We start from the raw sequence: 16,906 nt of genomic DNA, 5'->3' as shown, positions 1-16,906 counted from the left end.
TACTAAAATTTGTACTGCATATGTTACAAATGCGACATCAGAATTGGGTTACCCCTTTTTAATGGAAGAGAAATCAGTAAGCATTTCGTTAGTTACTACTATTGTTTTGGGTATAGCATTATTAAATGCTTAATTTTGTTCGTAAAATTAAATATTTTACGTTATATACCGATACTTCCAAACCAATTCACCTGTTGGATATTCAGTTAGCTTGATCTAACGCCTGTCCAACGAGTTAGAAAAGATTTTGACAGATGGCACCCAAAAATGTACAGAAAATACGGATCATTAGACAGACTTATTGATAAAGCGCACATAATTAATAGATCAAATGACTTACCTTAAGGAAATTTGATCCTAATTACACGAACAGTTTTGTCCGAAGTATTACATAATTTCTTACACATAGAGTATTAGTCTCGTGTAGCGAGATCCGTACGACAAGTTTAAATATTAGAAAAAAAAAACGCACATCCCTACTCTACTGCCCATCCCTAGTCTCCTGTCATCGTAGCGTCATTCAGTTTAAAGACCTCTGATAGCCTTTGGGTGGGAATTGTACTTATAAATTTGGGGATTGGGTTATGTAATACTTCGGACAAAACTGTTCGTGTAATTAGGATCAAATTTCCTTAAGGTAAGTCATTGATCTATTAATTACACTTCACAGTTTTGTCCTCGTATTACATAATTTCTTACACATAGAGTAGCTGTTTAAAGACTTAAATAAGGCTATCAAGAGTAATGCAGAACAAATTTATTTTTATATATCAAATTACATAGAGAAAAAACCCATTTTAAATCGAAAAAACTCTTCGAATTAAAAGAAAAAAACATTAAAACCTATAATATTAAATTCAAGTGGTAAACTTATGAATATAATAACATTTTTGTATTGTAATAACATAATAATGGCAACCAAATAAAATAAAAGTAATAAAGGATATATATTAATATATCCTAACATATGAATGAATATTCAGAAATACTGAAAAAAGAGTTCATTCAAGAATTTACGTTAGACCCTTTCAATAATCCTCTAGCAAAAAGGTCTGGAGGGACAGCTAGAGGTCGGTTATAAAACCTGTTAAATGTTGCTGATTTTTCTGTCCATCCAGCTCTCTTCCGAATTTCCTCTACACTCACACCCCCTCTGTTAGCAGCTGACGTAGCAGCATGTCTGACACTGTGTCCTGAATATTGCTCTGTGCTTATTCCACTCATTTTTAAGGTGTGTTTTATCCACCTGCTTATGGTCTGGCTACTTGCTGCATGAAAAGGCCTTTTGTGTGTTAAAATAAGTGTATCATACCCTTCTTCCCGAAATGATTTTGTTTTTTCGATGTAAAAGAGTATGCAAGTTGCCAAACACAATTCTGGCTTGTCCAAGAAGAACGGAATTTTGAGAACAGGTTGTTGTCGATTCTTACCACTGGATTTTATTCTATCTGGAATGAGAATCTCCAGCCTATCCTCAAATCTAATGATGTTGTGAATTTTTATTTTTGATAGAGTTTGAACCCTGTGCGCTGAGATGAGTGCTAGTAGGGTTACTAATTTATAAGACAATTGCTCTAAAGTTAAACGGTCTAAAGGAACTAATTTTTCCAAGAATGATAAAACAGGATACGGATCCCATGTCGTATCATACTTTGGTTTTGGTGGGTTTTGATTATATATTCCTTTCAGGTATCTTTTTATGAGGGGTTCATCAGTGCTAGAAATAGGAAGTATGAAAGACAAAGCTGCTTTGCAGCTGTTTACGGCCGAGAAAGATTTCCCACTTTGCGCTTGTTTATTTAAAAAATTTATGAAGTGGCTTAAGGAGTAAACCCACGGGTCATGGTGTGCCTCTATGCAAAAAACCCACCATCTTTTGAACCAACCATCATAATGCTTCATAGTCGACTCTGATACCGAGGAGACTATTCCTTGAATGGCTTCTTCAGGGAACGACCTTTTCGAAAACGCAACCCTGATAAATGAGCTGCTACCAGGGTAGTGTCTCTCCATAATGGATGTGGTTTTCTGAAAGGAGATAAAATAAGGTTCCTTCGTGGTTTAAAATAAATCGGTTTTGCTATCATAAGATTTCGAAACAACGGGAACCAGGGTTGTGCGGGCCACAAGGGTACTACCACAATTCCCGTTGCGCAATCTGTTACAATTTTATTTAGCATTTTTAAGATCATCGAAAAAGGTGGAAACGCATAGAAAAAATAATTTGTCCAGCTTATTGTAAAACTGTCTACATCCACCGACCCTGGGTCTGGCTTCCAAGAGATATATCTTTTGCATTTTTTATTTAGCTCAGTGGCAAATAAGTCAATTTCAGGATAGCCAAATTTATTACAAATTTTTTGAAAAGCGATATTACTCAATTCATATTCAGTATCAATCTTTTTGCATCGTGATTCTAAATCTGCCTCTATATTATCTTTGGTGTTGATATACGATGCAAACAACGAAAACCGTTTCTTTTCGCAAAATTGCCAAATGTCTTTAGTTACTTTGTGCAATTTTTTGTATTTAACTCCCCCCATTTTGTTAATAAAAGATATGGCTGTAACGTTATCAATTCTGAATAGAATGCTAATGTTCACTTGGTGTTTTGTAAAAGATTTTAAGGCATTGTAAGCTGCTAATAATTCTAGATAATTAATATGCATTTGTATTTCCTGGCTATTCCAGAACCCATGAATATTCACGCCATTGCAGCTAGCTCCCCACCCAATTTTTGAAGCATCTGAAAAAATTACAATGTCGTATGTCCCTTTCATAATTGGATTAAAAGAATGTTTTACGTTATTACACCACCAACGTAGTTCGGTTTTCACTTTTGCACTAAGCAGCATGTATTTATTATAACTGTGTTTTGTTTTAAGAAAATTAATTTTTTCCCGCTCCAAAATTTTTGTGTAAAGCCAGCCATACCTAACAGCAGGGCAAGCAGCTGTAAGAACACCTATTAACTTTGCAAATTCCCTAATTGTGCAGCGAGACTGTGATAACATTTTATTTATATTTTCTATAATCTTTTGACGTTTATTTTGAGGAAGGGAAACAGTCATATTTTCCGAGTTAAAAATAAAACCTAAATATGTACACTCTGTGCTTGGTGTTAATTGACTTTTATTAAAGTTTACTATGAAACCTAATTGTTGTAATATAGATACGGTTTTGTTTACATCTTCAACACCTTGTTTTATGGATGAACTTATTATTAAGATATCATCTAAATAGCATATACAAATAATGCCTTCGGTTCGTAATTTCATTAAAATAGGTTTCATAATTTTTGTGAATATATAGGGTGCTATGCTTAGCCCAAATGGGAGACAATTAAATTGGTAGAGTTGGTTTTCAAATACAAATCTTAAAAATTTTCTGTGTTCTGAATGTATGGGAATAAGGAAATACGCATCCTTTAAGTCAATACAAGTAAATAGGCAATTAGGGTACAATAACTTTAACACCGTGCGATAGTCCTCTAGTTTAAAGTGTGGAGGGTTGAAACAAAATTCATTTAGATGTTTCAGATTAAGTATAAAACGGAACTGTCCGTTTGATTTTTCTCGTAAAAAATATGGAGAAATAAATTGGTTCTTTGTATGCCTGCATGGTGTTACCGCCCCAACACTTAAAAGACATTTTAAGCTATCTAAAATGTTTTTCCCTGGGTTTTTCAACATATTTTTACAACTATTTTGAAAGGGTTGTTGTAAAAATTGTAGTTTTAACCCTTGTATCCAGCTTAAAACTAGAGGATTATCTGTTAGGGTTCTCCACTCATTTATAAAACTCTTAAGTCTACCAGCATATTTCTGACTTGCTATATCTACCTCTAAGGTTGGAATCGGGATGGTGTGTAAGTTTCCGGTTTCCGACGCACAAGGCGGCTTCTCTGATCCTTCCTGATTGTCTTCTGGTCCTGATACTTCCCTTTCTGTTTGAATTTCGATTTGTTCCAAGGGCGCTTGTAGTTTTTTGACTGGAATTTCTGTTTCGGGTTGGCAATCTTTAATTCCAAGGAGGTTTTCTTTAACTCTTTCGTAGATTTCAACTGATCTGCAAATTTTTGTCCAAAGAGGAGTTCATCAATAGGGAACTGCTCTATGGATTTACGTATGGTAGGGTTTACTTTTGGAAGAATAATGTGTCGTCTGTGGCTTGATAAGCTGTGGTGTACGTTTGTCAGCAATTTTGCTGCATTGGCAATATGCTTTAGAAGATCCTTGGATTCTTCAGAGGGCTGTGAAAAGAGCTTATCTAGAGGTATTGCTAGAGCTGAGATTGCCGCTCCTAGCTCGTCTTGGGTACGCCCTAAGAAAGCGTCTTGTCTGAGAACGCTTTCTTCCATTGTGGACTGTATTTCCACATTGAGTCTAGGGGCAGCTAATAATTTGCAATTGCCTACAATTGGATATATATCCATAATTTTTTTCTTTTCATCCCGTTCAATACCAGATTTTAGAAAGTCTTCCCACCTAGATGCTATCTCTATATGGATATCCTCAGCATAAGAAATATCGGCCTTACGTTTAGAGCCTAACAGGTCTAAGGCGTCATTATCTGGTACTGGCAATGGGTTATTTTGGATGTCGGGCTCTCCCCCCCTTTCCTGAAGGGATAACTCACCCTTTTCCATATCACAGTCTAAAGGCGCCTCCTCACTGGAGGAGGATGTCGAACTCGATGAAGTATCCGAGCCTATATCTCTTTGTTTACTAGATTTTTATAATAAACCCTATGACAACTGCGTCAGGGTTGTATTTGAACCAGTGATTGTTTGAAGCTACTGAGCTTCACTAATATGCCATAAAATAATATGCCCATAAATATATGTAGCCTCAGACATCTGAGTTTATCTTATGAAGTAACAATCACTTTCTACTGCTAAATTGCATATTTAGCAGAAATGTGTGGCTACAGAGCCCCAATACGAATAAGCAGTTTAAAAATAAAGAGATATAAAATATTCGTATGCAAACTCAGACATCTGAGTGCATATTATACAGCAATATTCACTTTTTGTTGCTAAATAGCATTTTTGACAGAAGTGTATGGCTACGGAGCCACACTACAAAAAGGCAATTTAAAAATGATGCCTATGTAATTTTGATATGCAGACTCAGACATCTGAGTGCATATCATAGAGCACGTTCACTTTTAATTACTATATAGCATTTTTGGCCGAAGTTTTTGAGCCTCACTACGTGCATATGTAATATTAATATGCAGTCTCAGACATCTGAGTGCATATAATAAAACAACATTCAATTTTACATTTTTTTTTTTTTAATTTGATCACTGGACCAGTATGTAGTTTATGTACCTCTTTTGTCATCTGGTTGACCACTGTGTAGAACCCATTATTATAGACAACCAGTCATACGGGATATAACAAAATGAAGAATGGTGGTGTTTGTGTTTATCTTAACCGATAGAGCCGAAAACAGTTTCGACTTTTTGGGCGTTATTAATTACTTTGCCCACAACACATAATTATGTTGTAAAACTTCGGAATTGTGCCCTGTTCTTCGAGAAATATTTCTTCAAATTCTACTTACTACTGCTTGAAGATGATTCCAGTGCTCTCCGTAGTTTATCCAGCAGTCTCTTCTTTGATTTCTTGTCCCTTTTGCGGTTTTTCGAGCGCCCCATTATCACTAAATTTCACTAATTTATCACTGCGTCTCCCGATCGTACGTATTTCGCAACGACAAAACTAAGAATGACGCTACGATGACAGGAGACTAGGGATGGGCAGTGAGTAGGGATGTGCGTTTTTTTCTAATATTTAAACTTGTCGTACGGATCTCGCTACACGAGACTAATACTCTATGTGTAAGAAATTATGTAATACGAGGACAAAACTGTGAAGTGTAATAAAAACCACAAACGAATTCACATCCACGAATGGCTAATGCGAATGAATGCCAAGGTTTGCCGCAGGTGTATTCCCGGCTTTTAAAGGCTTTAGCTTTATGGCTAAGAACTTAAATTTTATTATACTAGGTAGATATCCATATTAATAGTGCGGGGTGGCTCTTTTAAGTTATTCTCTGAATAACACTCAAAATCTCTTCAAGGAATAGGTAGTATTTCTTCTTTAAACTCTCTCAATAAAACAACTTAGTTCATAGGCATTAACTTGCGTGGCTGAAGTTATAATATGTTCCGTTTAATTGAAAAAAAAGCCGTCGAGTTGGCTTAGAAATAATGACATTTCCCATTTTCATATAAAATAGGGTGATTTCCCAATTTTTCAGATTTTTTTAGGGGTCAATAGAAAGAAAATAAAAAATTGCCATTACTTTTTTTTCGAAATGAATTTGTAAGAAGGTTTTAATTAATCGTTTTTTTTTTCAAAAATTGCTCACCCCTATAACTTTTTTGTGTTACGACGAATGTCGCGACAATAAATATAACGACAATTTGACTCGAAATACCAACAAGTATCTGGTACCAAATTATTTGTAAAAAAATGCTTTTTCCAAATATGCTAATAAGTCACCCTTGTTTCGTTTGAAAAAATTAAGTTATGCTTTAAAATACGATTTAGATATATTTTAATCGGCCAGGACAAGACACGAAAAATATCAGACGATCTCATATCTATTTTTCCAAGGCTCCTTGATTAAACACAGCCATGGCACTCTAGATTTAAATTTAAATTACGATTTTTTTTAAGTGAGAATGTTAAAAGTTGACATATGATGCGTCATTCTATTCAGAGTGTAATTTTCTATCGAATAAAATACCGAGGGTGCCATTTAAAAATCAAAAGTTGTAGTCATTTCCGGTGAAACAGGAAGTGATCGAAAACAATTGAATACGTCAATCAATCCTAATTTATGTCATATACTAATATACCAAATCTCGTTTTTTATCTGAAAGATTAAAAAAGTTAAAATACGATTTGTTCACAGTTTAACTAGTCAGGAAAAGACACGAAAAACATTAGACGTTTAAATCAATTTTTCCTATACTCCTTGATTAGAAATTAGTGGTTTTAACACATCCATGACACTACAGTGAAATTTAAAATACTATTTTTTAATTGAAAATGTCAAAACTTGAAATAATAGAATAATAAATGTCATTTTCCATTGAGGGTTAATCCTTTGGGTAAATCTCAATTAATAACATATAATCTCTCTAATCCCACATCTCGTTTTTTTATCCGAAAAAAAAAGTTATAAGGGTGAATTACAAAACATCTGATAGATAATGTATTAAGATATTTTGATACTTTTTTAGGTGTACCGCGATAAAACGCAAGGCACAATTTACTTTCTATGTAGAACGCGGCAATAATTAGCAGTTCAGTCGGCTTTTCTTCGTCCACTCGTAATGTTGGGCCACGAAAAAGCAAAACGAACGTTCTCAGACGAGCAAAACGACTTATCAGGATAAACAAAACGCTTCGAGAAACCTTTCCAATTAGGGTAATTGCTAACCAACGGCGCTAGTACGATGCGTACGAGTGATAAATTCAAATGAGCCACGAGACCATTAAAACACTCGATATGTGCGAATTGAATTAATCTATAGATGGTAATAGACATTTTCCACTTTCCACAACTTTTCCTTTATTAATTCTTAACTGTTAAACTTTTGTTTTTATATTTCTATCTATCAAGTTTCAGATATTTTGTATTAAAATACTGGATGTGTGCTAAATATTTCTGAATTAATCTACAGATGCATACGATTACCATTTACCCGCAAATGTAATTACATTGTTTTATTTTTTTGGGTTTAGTGTTGATATATACCATTAATGTACTCAATATGTGCGAACTGAATTAATTTCTATACAGGGTGTCCCAGAAATAAGTGCAAATATTTTAAGGGGTTAGGTTAGGTTATCTCGATAAAAGAAACATATCGTCAGTGAAACGTGATAACCTACTAACTCCATTTTTTACGTTAATAAGTTTTTTTATACCATTAGAAAGAGAAAAAAATACTCTATAAGTAGGGAAAGCAAACACATTTTTTCCCATTAAAGAAAAAATTTTATTTTAACTCAATAATATCTGCTAACTCCTAGTGATCTGAAATAGCCACCGAAATGCTGCTATCTCCGTAATTTCCGTTACGATCACGCTAGAGCGAACACACAGATTCTTAGTCGCATGTTTTTTTAGTACAGTACGTCGATCCAGGGTCGCACTAGGTAAAAGGGGCCCGGGTGGCAATGTAAGGTGATGCCCGTGTGTTTTTTTGGCGTATTTTTTCGCATTAAGTTTTGGTCAATTTTTCCCTATTATATACAGGGTGAGTCTTAAATAAGTGCAAATATTTTTAGGGTAGTATATTTCGACCCAAGAAACACAATTACGAGGTTTCTTGTGCGAATTTTTTTTTTCAAAATTTGGAATTTTAAAAAAAAATTGGATTTTTTTTAATTTTTACTTTAAAAACATACTTCGTAATATGGTAACATAGGTAGTAGATTAAATTTACAAGAAAGAAAATCCAATGATTCTCAAAATTATAGCAAAAAATTGGAAATTTTAACAGTGAAATAACTCGGTTGTTTTGGATTTATTTGACAAAATGGTAAAGAGAAAATATCATGTTTATTTTATCGAGATTTACCAGCCCTGAACATATTTGCACTTATTTAAGACTCACCCTGTATAGAAATCAGGGAACTACCCTAATGCAAGGTAAACCAATGCAATGCAAATTCCATAATGCAATGCAAAAGCAAATATTGTTAAGAATAAATAATGAACTATAAAGGGGGCCCGCGAAGGATGGCCCCCCCCCCTAATAGTTATCTATATGTACATATAATATGGCCAGTCCGACCCTGCGTCGATCCGTTCTGTAAATACGGGGTATCCGTAAAGGGTAAGGGGGAAAACGAAATTCTGTATATACAAGCAATTCATCGGCATGCTATAAATAGTTTAAATAACCATTACTTACTTGTACAAGAATTTCCATAATACCTAATCAGTTTTAATTTTTTCAACGTTTTTTCACGTAAATGATACATAATTTTTATAAAAATTAAAAAAATAAGGAGAAAAGTAATAAAAATTTAATAAAATCACGCACTGTCTTTCAAGCTCGGTCTACTACTATAAGCATGGAAGGATTCTACCATATCTTCTAAGAATTATAAGTTTAATTTTTATATTCATTAAGTCCAAAATTCTGCTACTTCAGTTCTTTAAAAATGCAAAAATTTTAAAAATTTCCATTAAAAATTTATTCGTTTTTGGACTTGTATGTTTTCCTTCTAGACCGACGATATTATAAATATATGGTTATGAATATCATATTTTTTAAATTTAATTGATTATTTATAAATCTGTTTGGGTAATATTCATTTCCATTTTCAAAATTTCAAACAATAAAGGTTGCTATCTCCAGAAGTATATTTTTATTTCTTATTTCTGCAAGACGAATATCTGCTATCTCCCTATTGTGTCTGAAAAGAATGACGTAACACGAAATATTGGGTTTTATTGTTCCCCAGCAAATAAAATTCTTATCTCTTTATCATATTAACGCATAAAAATACTTCCCACATGTGTACATTTTTTTTTGTACCGTTTTTTTGCTCTCCTGTAAAATTAGAAATAATGGAGTTAGCAGTTTATCACGTTTCACCGACGATATTTTCTTTTTATCGTTTTTCATAAGTCCAAAATAACGGAGTTATTTTACTTTGAAAATTTCAAAAAAAAATGATTTTTTGCTAAAATTTTGAGAATCACTGGATCTTTTCTGGATTTTCTTTCTTGTAAATTTAATCTAATACCTATGTTGCCATATTATCAAGAAATTATGTTTTTTTAAATAAAAACTAAAAAAAGTTCCAAATTTTTTTTAAAAAAATTCGAATTTTCAAAATTATTTTTTCGCGAAAAAACCTCAATGGCGTGTTTCTGGGGTCGAACTATATTACCAGTTAAAATACTTCCACTTATTTCTGGGACACTCTGTATAATGTATTTTTTTCATTTTCCACATAACTTCTTTATTTATTTTTCACCAGTGAGTTTGTATTCTTATACCGTATGATCGAATAAAAACGGCGTCAGCGCTGGCTATGAAATGACGATCGATGACATTTCATATATAATTTTACATATAAAATGACAGCGATTTTCATTTCATAGCCATCGCTGACGCCGTTTTTATTCGATCATACGGTATATTTCTATTCATTGAAAAACATATTGAATCTATTATTCTAATTAAATTATAGATTATAGATAGCAATAAAAATTTTCAGCTTTTTTCCTGAGATGATTTTCAAAAAAAGAAGTTCTGAACTGTTCATATTAATAGAGATTTTCTACTTCTGTATCTTTTTATTATACCTGGTGATTAGGGTGCACAAAAAAAATATTTTTTTTTCTTTTTAGTTGACCGTGAAAATATCGTTCGGGATGATGAAAAAAAATTCTGGTAAATTTTGAACTTTTAATATTAATATTAAGAGGTGCTTCATCGTGATTTTCTATTTTCCACAGCTTATTAGCAGGGGAGCCAGTATCTGGACAGTTCAAAATTTGCATGCGATTTCCTAAGTTTCCAAAGACAATGCACCACCCGTATATTTATTTGTTAATGCATTGGACACCATGTAATATACATATATGTATAGTAACTGTATTGAAAATTCGCTAAAAATATATTTTAGAGTATTACGATTATCACAAAATAGTTTGTAGGTGATCTCACGGATTTAGTATTTTGACTATATACCTAACTTGTTCCTTAGATCAACTTTCGACTATATCAGGCTTGTTTCTTAGTGTTACACCCAAATTGTTATATACATAAGGCCTAAAGTCGTGCATTTTTTATTTAAATCTGTTAGTTAAAGCTTCCACACCTTTTTTTACATAATATCAAACGTGTGAAATAAAGCAGTATTTCAATCTTTAAAACGTTAAAACACAACTTAAATCTATCACAAAAGCAATTGTGGAAATATCACGTTGCAAAATCAGCTTTACAAATATTAAGTATCATTTTTACGTTGCTATCTGAGATTTATGAATATTTCGTGATTAATTTAGAACGAAATAATTAGACAGTAAAGTACTTCGCCTAAAAACTAATGGAATAAACTTGTTAAGCATGTTGCTCAACAATTGCTTTTGCCGAATTGAGGTAGATAATTTAAAATAATTTACTTAATTAGAACATTATGAAAACTGTTTTTTTACTGTTTCTAATAGTTTAATTAGTCTAAATTACCGATTTTCTAAATACTTATAATACTTTTCATCATTTATAATCCAAATATCATATGACCGAAGAAATCTGCGTCCAGTTGGTTTGGTAGTGATGCTTTATGACATTCCGCTATACCAGGTGCGTCCCAAAAGTGGCTCACCAATATAACTTTTTTATTTTTTCAGAAAAAAAATCGAGATTTGGTATGTTAGTATATGACATAAATTAGGCTTGATTCACGTATTCAATTGTTTTACAACTTTTGATTTTTAAATGGCACCCTCGATATTTTGTTACTTTATTCGGTAGAAAATAACGCTCTGAATAGAATGACATATCATATGTCAACTTTTGACAGTTTCTCATATGGTTTATTAGAAATTGCAACACATGATTCATAATGACAATTTGACTCGAAATACCAAGTGTGTGGTATCCAATTATTCATAAAAAATGCTTTTTCCAAATATGCACTGAACCAAAAGTCGACATAAATATAATGAAAAAGTTCATTAATATAATGAATTAAATCATTAATTTTGAGCCGATGAACGATTTCATTGGCACAATGAAAAGTAATTCATTAACTCTATGAACTTTAAGTTCATTAAATCAATGAATAGTGTTCATTAATTTGAAGAACACATTCATTGGTACAATGAACAGATTTCATTAATATATTGTACCTAAATCCTTATATTAATGAACCGTATCATTAATACAATGAAATAATTTCATAACCTGTTTAGTTATACATTTAAAAGTCGACACTATTAGTAACAGTTGTTATACCGTATAATCGATGATGAAGATCGCTGTCATTGATATGAAATGTCATTGATAGTCATTTCCCAGCCAACTACCTAAAATAATTTTACCATAAATAGATTTCCATTTGAACAAGCCCTTAGCTAGAAAGATAAAAAAATTTCCAATAGTGCCGACTTACTTACGAGCACAGTAAATTTTTCCATTAGGGCAATAAAAAACAAGTGCAATAAACTAATACTAGTTTATTCAAACTTGATATAGCATATATACAAGTTAAAAATTAAAAAAAAAACAAATCGACGAAGAGAACAGTAATGTTATTATTAATTTTTGGGTAAATTATAATAAGAAAATTAATTTACCAGTCGATATCCTGAGGGATTTCCATAAAAAGACCTTTTCTTCATTATATTAGCTGTATCGTTAGACTTAATAACGGCTAGACGCAACCCAATGAAAGAACAGTTAATAATCAATGTTCATTAATATTATGAACAATAATTTTTTCAGTGTGCTAATGAGCCACCCTCGTTCCATTTTTTCGTTCCAATAAACACAAATTCGTAGTTGTAAAATAAACTAAAAAATATTACATTAAAAAAACTAAAAAAAAACAAACAAACGGCACCATCGACATCGACAGACATCGACACCGACACCGGTGTTGATCGCGATACCGGTGTTGAGATAAACACCGGTGTCGAGATAAACACCGGTGTTGAGATAAACACTGGAGTTGAGATAAGCACCGGTGTTGAGATAAACACCGGTGTCAGGATAAACACCGGTGTTGTAGATGTACATACAACCAAACCAATATTACATACAAGGAACCGGTGTCGAGATAAACACCGGTGCTAAAATGAACACCGGTGTTGAGATAAACACAGGTGTTGATGTTGACACCGGTACACCGAATGAAACACCGGTGGTCATCAACACCTAACACCGGTGTTCAAATCTCAACACCGAACAGGTCTAAGCGGGAATCCGGTGCACTATGGACGTACCCTAATGTACGAGCAGTGTGAACAATATTTGTTCTGTACTATTTAATAGTACAGAACAAAAAAATAAGAAATAGTTTGGAAACACCCGAATAAACTTTCGGTTCAATGCTTTTATCAAACATTTTTCATGATTATTTTTAAGGCATAATTTGAAATTAGCTGAAATAATAATTTGGAAAGTGTTTAAATTACCCATCATATTACCTTCCGTTTCTCCTATTCTATTATTTTTCATTTGCCATTGCCTTATAGTCAATTACTCTTTGCTTTACATGCAAATCTGTAAAGAAAATACTTAAAGCCGAACGACTGTAATTTGCGGAGCAAAATAGTGTCATTTGGTTGATGGTCGAGAGGTGTTTGTAAATGGAAGATATAGCAAGCAATTTGTACTGGCTCGTAAATTAACTCATTACGGAAAATAAGTTTTACGTTTATCGACGAAGGCGAGCTACACAGGTATCACGGTAATTTCTCAGCACGCGAAAAAGAAAGTTAAATAATGACATGTGTCGAATGTGACAATCTTTAACTTAATTTAGTTTATCCATCAAGACGAAACAGACGCAAATAGACAGAAGGAGAGTGAAAAAATATAATACGATCGAAAAAAAAGCTTCAAAGACGACTGGGCAATGACAGTCGATGATAATTTTGGCGAGGTCAAGCCCTAGATACCATTTAATTAGGCAGTGCTCTTCTTTATTTTTTAATGGCGTTTATATTGCCAGTTGGCCTTAAGAAGGTTGAACTCTGAAGGTTGATTTTTAAATAGTGTAAAGCTTGATTTTCATGTATCCGTTGTCCGACGATACGTTGATACGATATTAATTTTATTGGTAGAATTAAGAATTGATACAATTAAGGCTTTGATTGGTTAGAAAATAACGCAGTTTATAAATTTATTGCATTTTCATGCCTCCGTTTATCGGATATATGTTGGTGTTATTTTATATTTTCGTTTCCATAACGATTTTGCTATTTTACTTATATTTTTATTATTGTTAGATTAAATTTGTCAAAAAAGTGTCAAAACGTCCGGTATCGTATGAACGGGTCCGTTGACGGGCTGAAGTAAAATATTTACGGATGAAAAGTGGCGTGAAAACGCTATGACCAATCAGAGCACCGTCGCGCGTCGGACCAACGTACCAACGCATAACGGATGCATGGAAATCAAGCTTAAGTAGATTAAAATTCCAGACAAATAATTTTTGGGAAATATAAGTGTGTGTTTGGAATCATTCTATCCTTTTTGAATCTTTCAATAATTAGTGGTAATTTTTCACAAGTTTTATGTAGATTTTTAGTGAATGACGTCTAAAGATTAACCTCGACAAAATGATCATCGATTGTCATTCCCCTAGCTGTATTGATGCCTTTTTTTTCGATGTTTAATCGTACTAATATTCAGTCGGGAAACTTAAATATTAAATTATTCTCGCATGGAAATATACAGGGTAATCCGAACTGTATTCCGGAAACTTCGGGGGCATATTCTGCTGATGAAAATAAGTAAAACAGTAAAGTAAAAACTATAAGAAAAACAGGTTCAATAAAAAGCTTAGTTTCGGAGTTTCACTTTTATTTCGATTTTTTCCAGATAATTTCTGAACTAACGTCAATATTTGGATGAAAATTGGTGTCTGGTATTTTTTTGACATGAGAAATTTGATTTTGATGTCAATATGACTCCTCCTTGTAGAGGGCGCCACCTACATATTTTTTAATTGGTTTTAAGAGTAATAATTTTTCGTCCGTACTTATAGTATAAAACTAATGAGTAAAAAATATACATTTACGACGTTTTTTACGTAAAAAAGGTCTCTAGGTAAAAATCGCTACGAGTATAATGGTTCTTCCGATATTTAAAATTGAAATTATCAATATCTGTCATCATTGACATAAATTTAACATGTTGACTAAATAGTTATCAGACTGAAATCATAAATTTAAAATGTTTTTGAACCAAAGATTCAACAGAAACTGTTTTATCATCATTTTTCAAAGAAAAATTTATGTTTAATTAAAAAAAAAAAAAATCCGAATTTTATAATTTCAGTCAAATAACTATCTAACTCAACATGTTATTTTTTTGCAATAATGGCATGTATTGACTACTTCCATTCTACATATCTTGAGAACGGTTGTTCGCAGGGGCGGATACAGGAATTAATTTTAGGGGGGCCCAAAATAAAAAGTAATGTAGAATATGCTTTTTAGGGTGCCATTTTTAATCCAAAAGCCTAATATTTTTAATAAAAAGCCTAATTAGGGGGGGGCCCCCCATGGGCCCCCCTCTGTATCCGCCACTGGTTGCTCGTAGCGATTTTTAACAAAAGACATTTTTTACGTAAAAAATCGCGGAAATGTATATTTTTTCACTTAGTAGTTTTATGCAGGTACGGACGAAGAGTCTCGGACGTGTTTTAACTCTTCTAAAGAGTTAAAACACGTGTAGGTGGCGCCCCCTGCAAATAGGAGTCATATTGACATCAAACTCAAACGTGGCTTCTAAAATTATTTGGAAAAAATTGAAATAAAAATGGAACTTTTACACCCTGTATCTCCGAAACTAAGCATTTGAGGACATACATTTATACGACCTTTTTACTTATTTTTATAGGGATAGATTTAATTATTTTTAAACGTTTTGTATGACATATATTTACAGAATAAATAAATATATGTTAAAATATATAAATGTATGTATATTTTAATATTTTATGATATTGAGCATGCCCAATTTATTCCGCATAAGACTCTATTTCTATATATAATCCCCATTTTTGGCAACCTTTTTAAACACTGTACTATGTTAATATTTGTCAATGAACAATAAATTGCTTATTAGTATATAAAACAGTCATTAAATTCCTTTAAATTAAGCCGAAAAGTAATTTAAATTAAAAAATAAAACATATCTAAAGAACTTCTGGAAGTGTCATTTTACAATCTCCCTTAATAAAACTGTCACGACCGGAAATATGATGCTATTTTTATGAAATCCCCTTTTGATCGGGCCTAGCTTTCAAAGCTGCTAAATTACGTATTTCCTTTTTCTATATAGTCAAAAAGGTTTTTGGAAATATCGGTCATAAATAAACGATTGAGAGAGTTAAATATGACATCTATGTCGTGAAGAAATATTTTAAATGGTTGAAACGGCATAGGATGATGAAAAAGAAAAAGGATGAAACGCTAGGTGTATATTGATATGAGAATTAATAATTGGGGCAAATTTATTATCTATACTTTTGTGGCGGGTTCATTTCTGAAGAAGAAAGTTTTCAGTATACCTATTGTCACTGAAACATGGAGAAAGATAAAAAGTAAAACATTATTTTTGTAAAATGTCACTGCCGAGAATTAAAACTAGCTCGTCAGTGGATTCTTACTAACTAATAAACAAATTTGTATAACGAACAAAAAATGCTTAACGTTTCGGGGCGTATAAACTATTTAAAATATCTACATGTAACTAATACGAGAACCGTTCACGTTCTGATATTTTTTTACACAGTTTAAAGAATATATTATATTGTGTGATTTTTAGGTGAAACGTTTACTGGAAATATTGTTTTTTAGATATAACATCATGTCAGGAGTAAATTTATAAAAATATTTGGGTATATGTGTATTAAAGACAGAAAAGGCTATACAGTTTATTTAATGATTGTTTACACAGATCGACCGAGTGGAAAGTTGGATATATTTCATCTCTATATACATAGGAAAGGAAACAGAAATTATCGAATGTAATACAACAAGATGTTTCGGGATTACCGAATAATACTTTTACCTGACACGAAATGCGTTACCCGCGTTGCCGGCATCACATGTCAGGTAAAAGTATTAGGCATCGAGTTGTATTCGAAAGATTATACAACGAAATAAAGTACATATAT

General features: G+C 32.5%; 2 protein-coding genes across 5 annotated transcripts in view; both read right to left on the bottom strand.

Moving 5' to 3' along the window:
* LOC115887425 overlaps positions 1–16,906 on the bottom strand; it is a 300,519-nt gene that overhangs the window by 79,060 nt on the left and 204,553 nt on the right. The gene's annotated exons all lie outside the window — the stretch shown is intronic.
* On the bottom strand, positions 849–5,739 carry LOC115887429. 3 transcript variants are annotated; one of them, XM_030906848.1, is made up of 2 exons: positions 5,571–5,739; positions 849–4,710 (listed from the first exon to the last, which is right to left on the bottom strand). In XM_030906848.1, the coding sequence occupies exon 2, from the start codon at positions 2,011–2,013 to the stop codon at positions 1,006–1,008; it is 1,008 nt and encodes a 335-aa protein (XP_030762708.1). In that variant the 5' UTR covers positions 2,014–4,710; positions 5,571–5,739; the 3' UTR covers positions 849–1,005. The 3 variants fall into 2 exon arrangements, with proteins under 3 accessions (XP_030762708.1, XP_030762710.1, XP_030762709.1); XM_030906849.1 differs by having other exon boundaries at positions 849–2,028.

Source organism: Sitophilus oryzae, unplaced genomic scaffold, assembly GCF_002938485.1.
Source record: "Sitophilus oryzae breed Bouriz unplaced genomic scaffold, Soryzae_2.0 scaffold_575_pilon_pilon, whole genome shotgun sequence".
Classification (NCBI taxonomy): Eukaryota; Metazoa; Arthropoda; class Insecta; order Coleoptera; family Curculionidae; genus Sitophilus; species Sitophilus oryzae.
The sequence above is the reverse complement of the archived record's forward strand: the minus strand, read 5'-3'. Positions and strand labels throughout refer to the sequence as shown.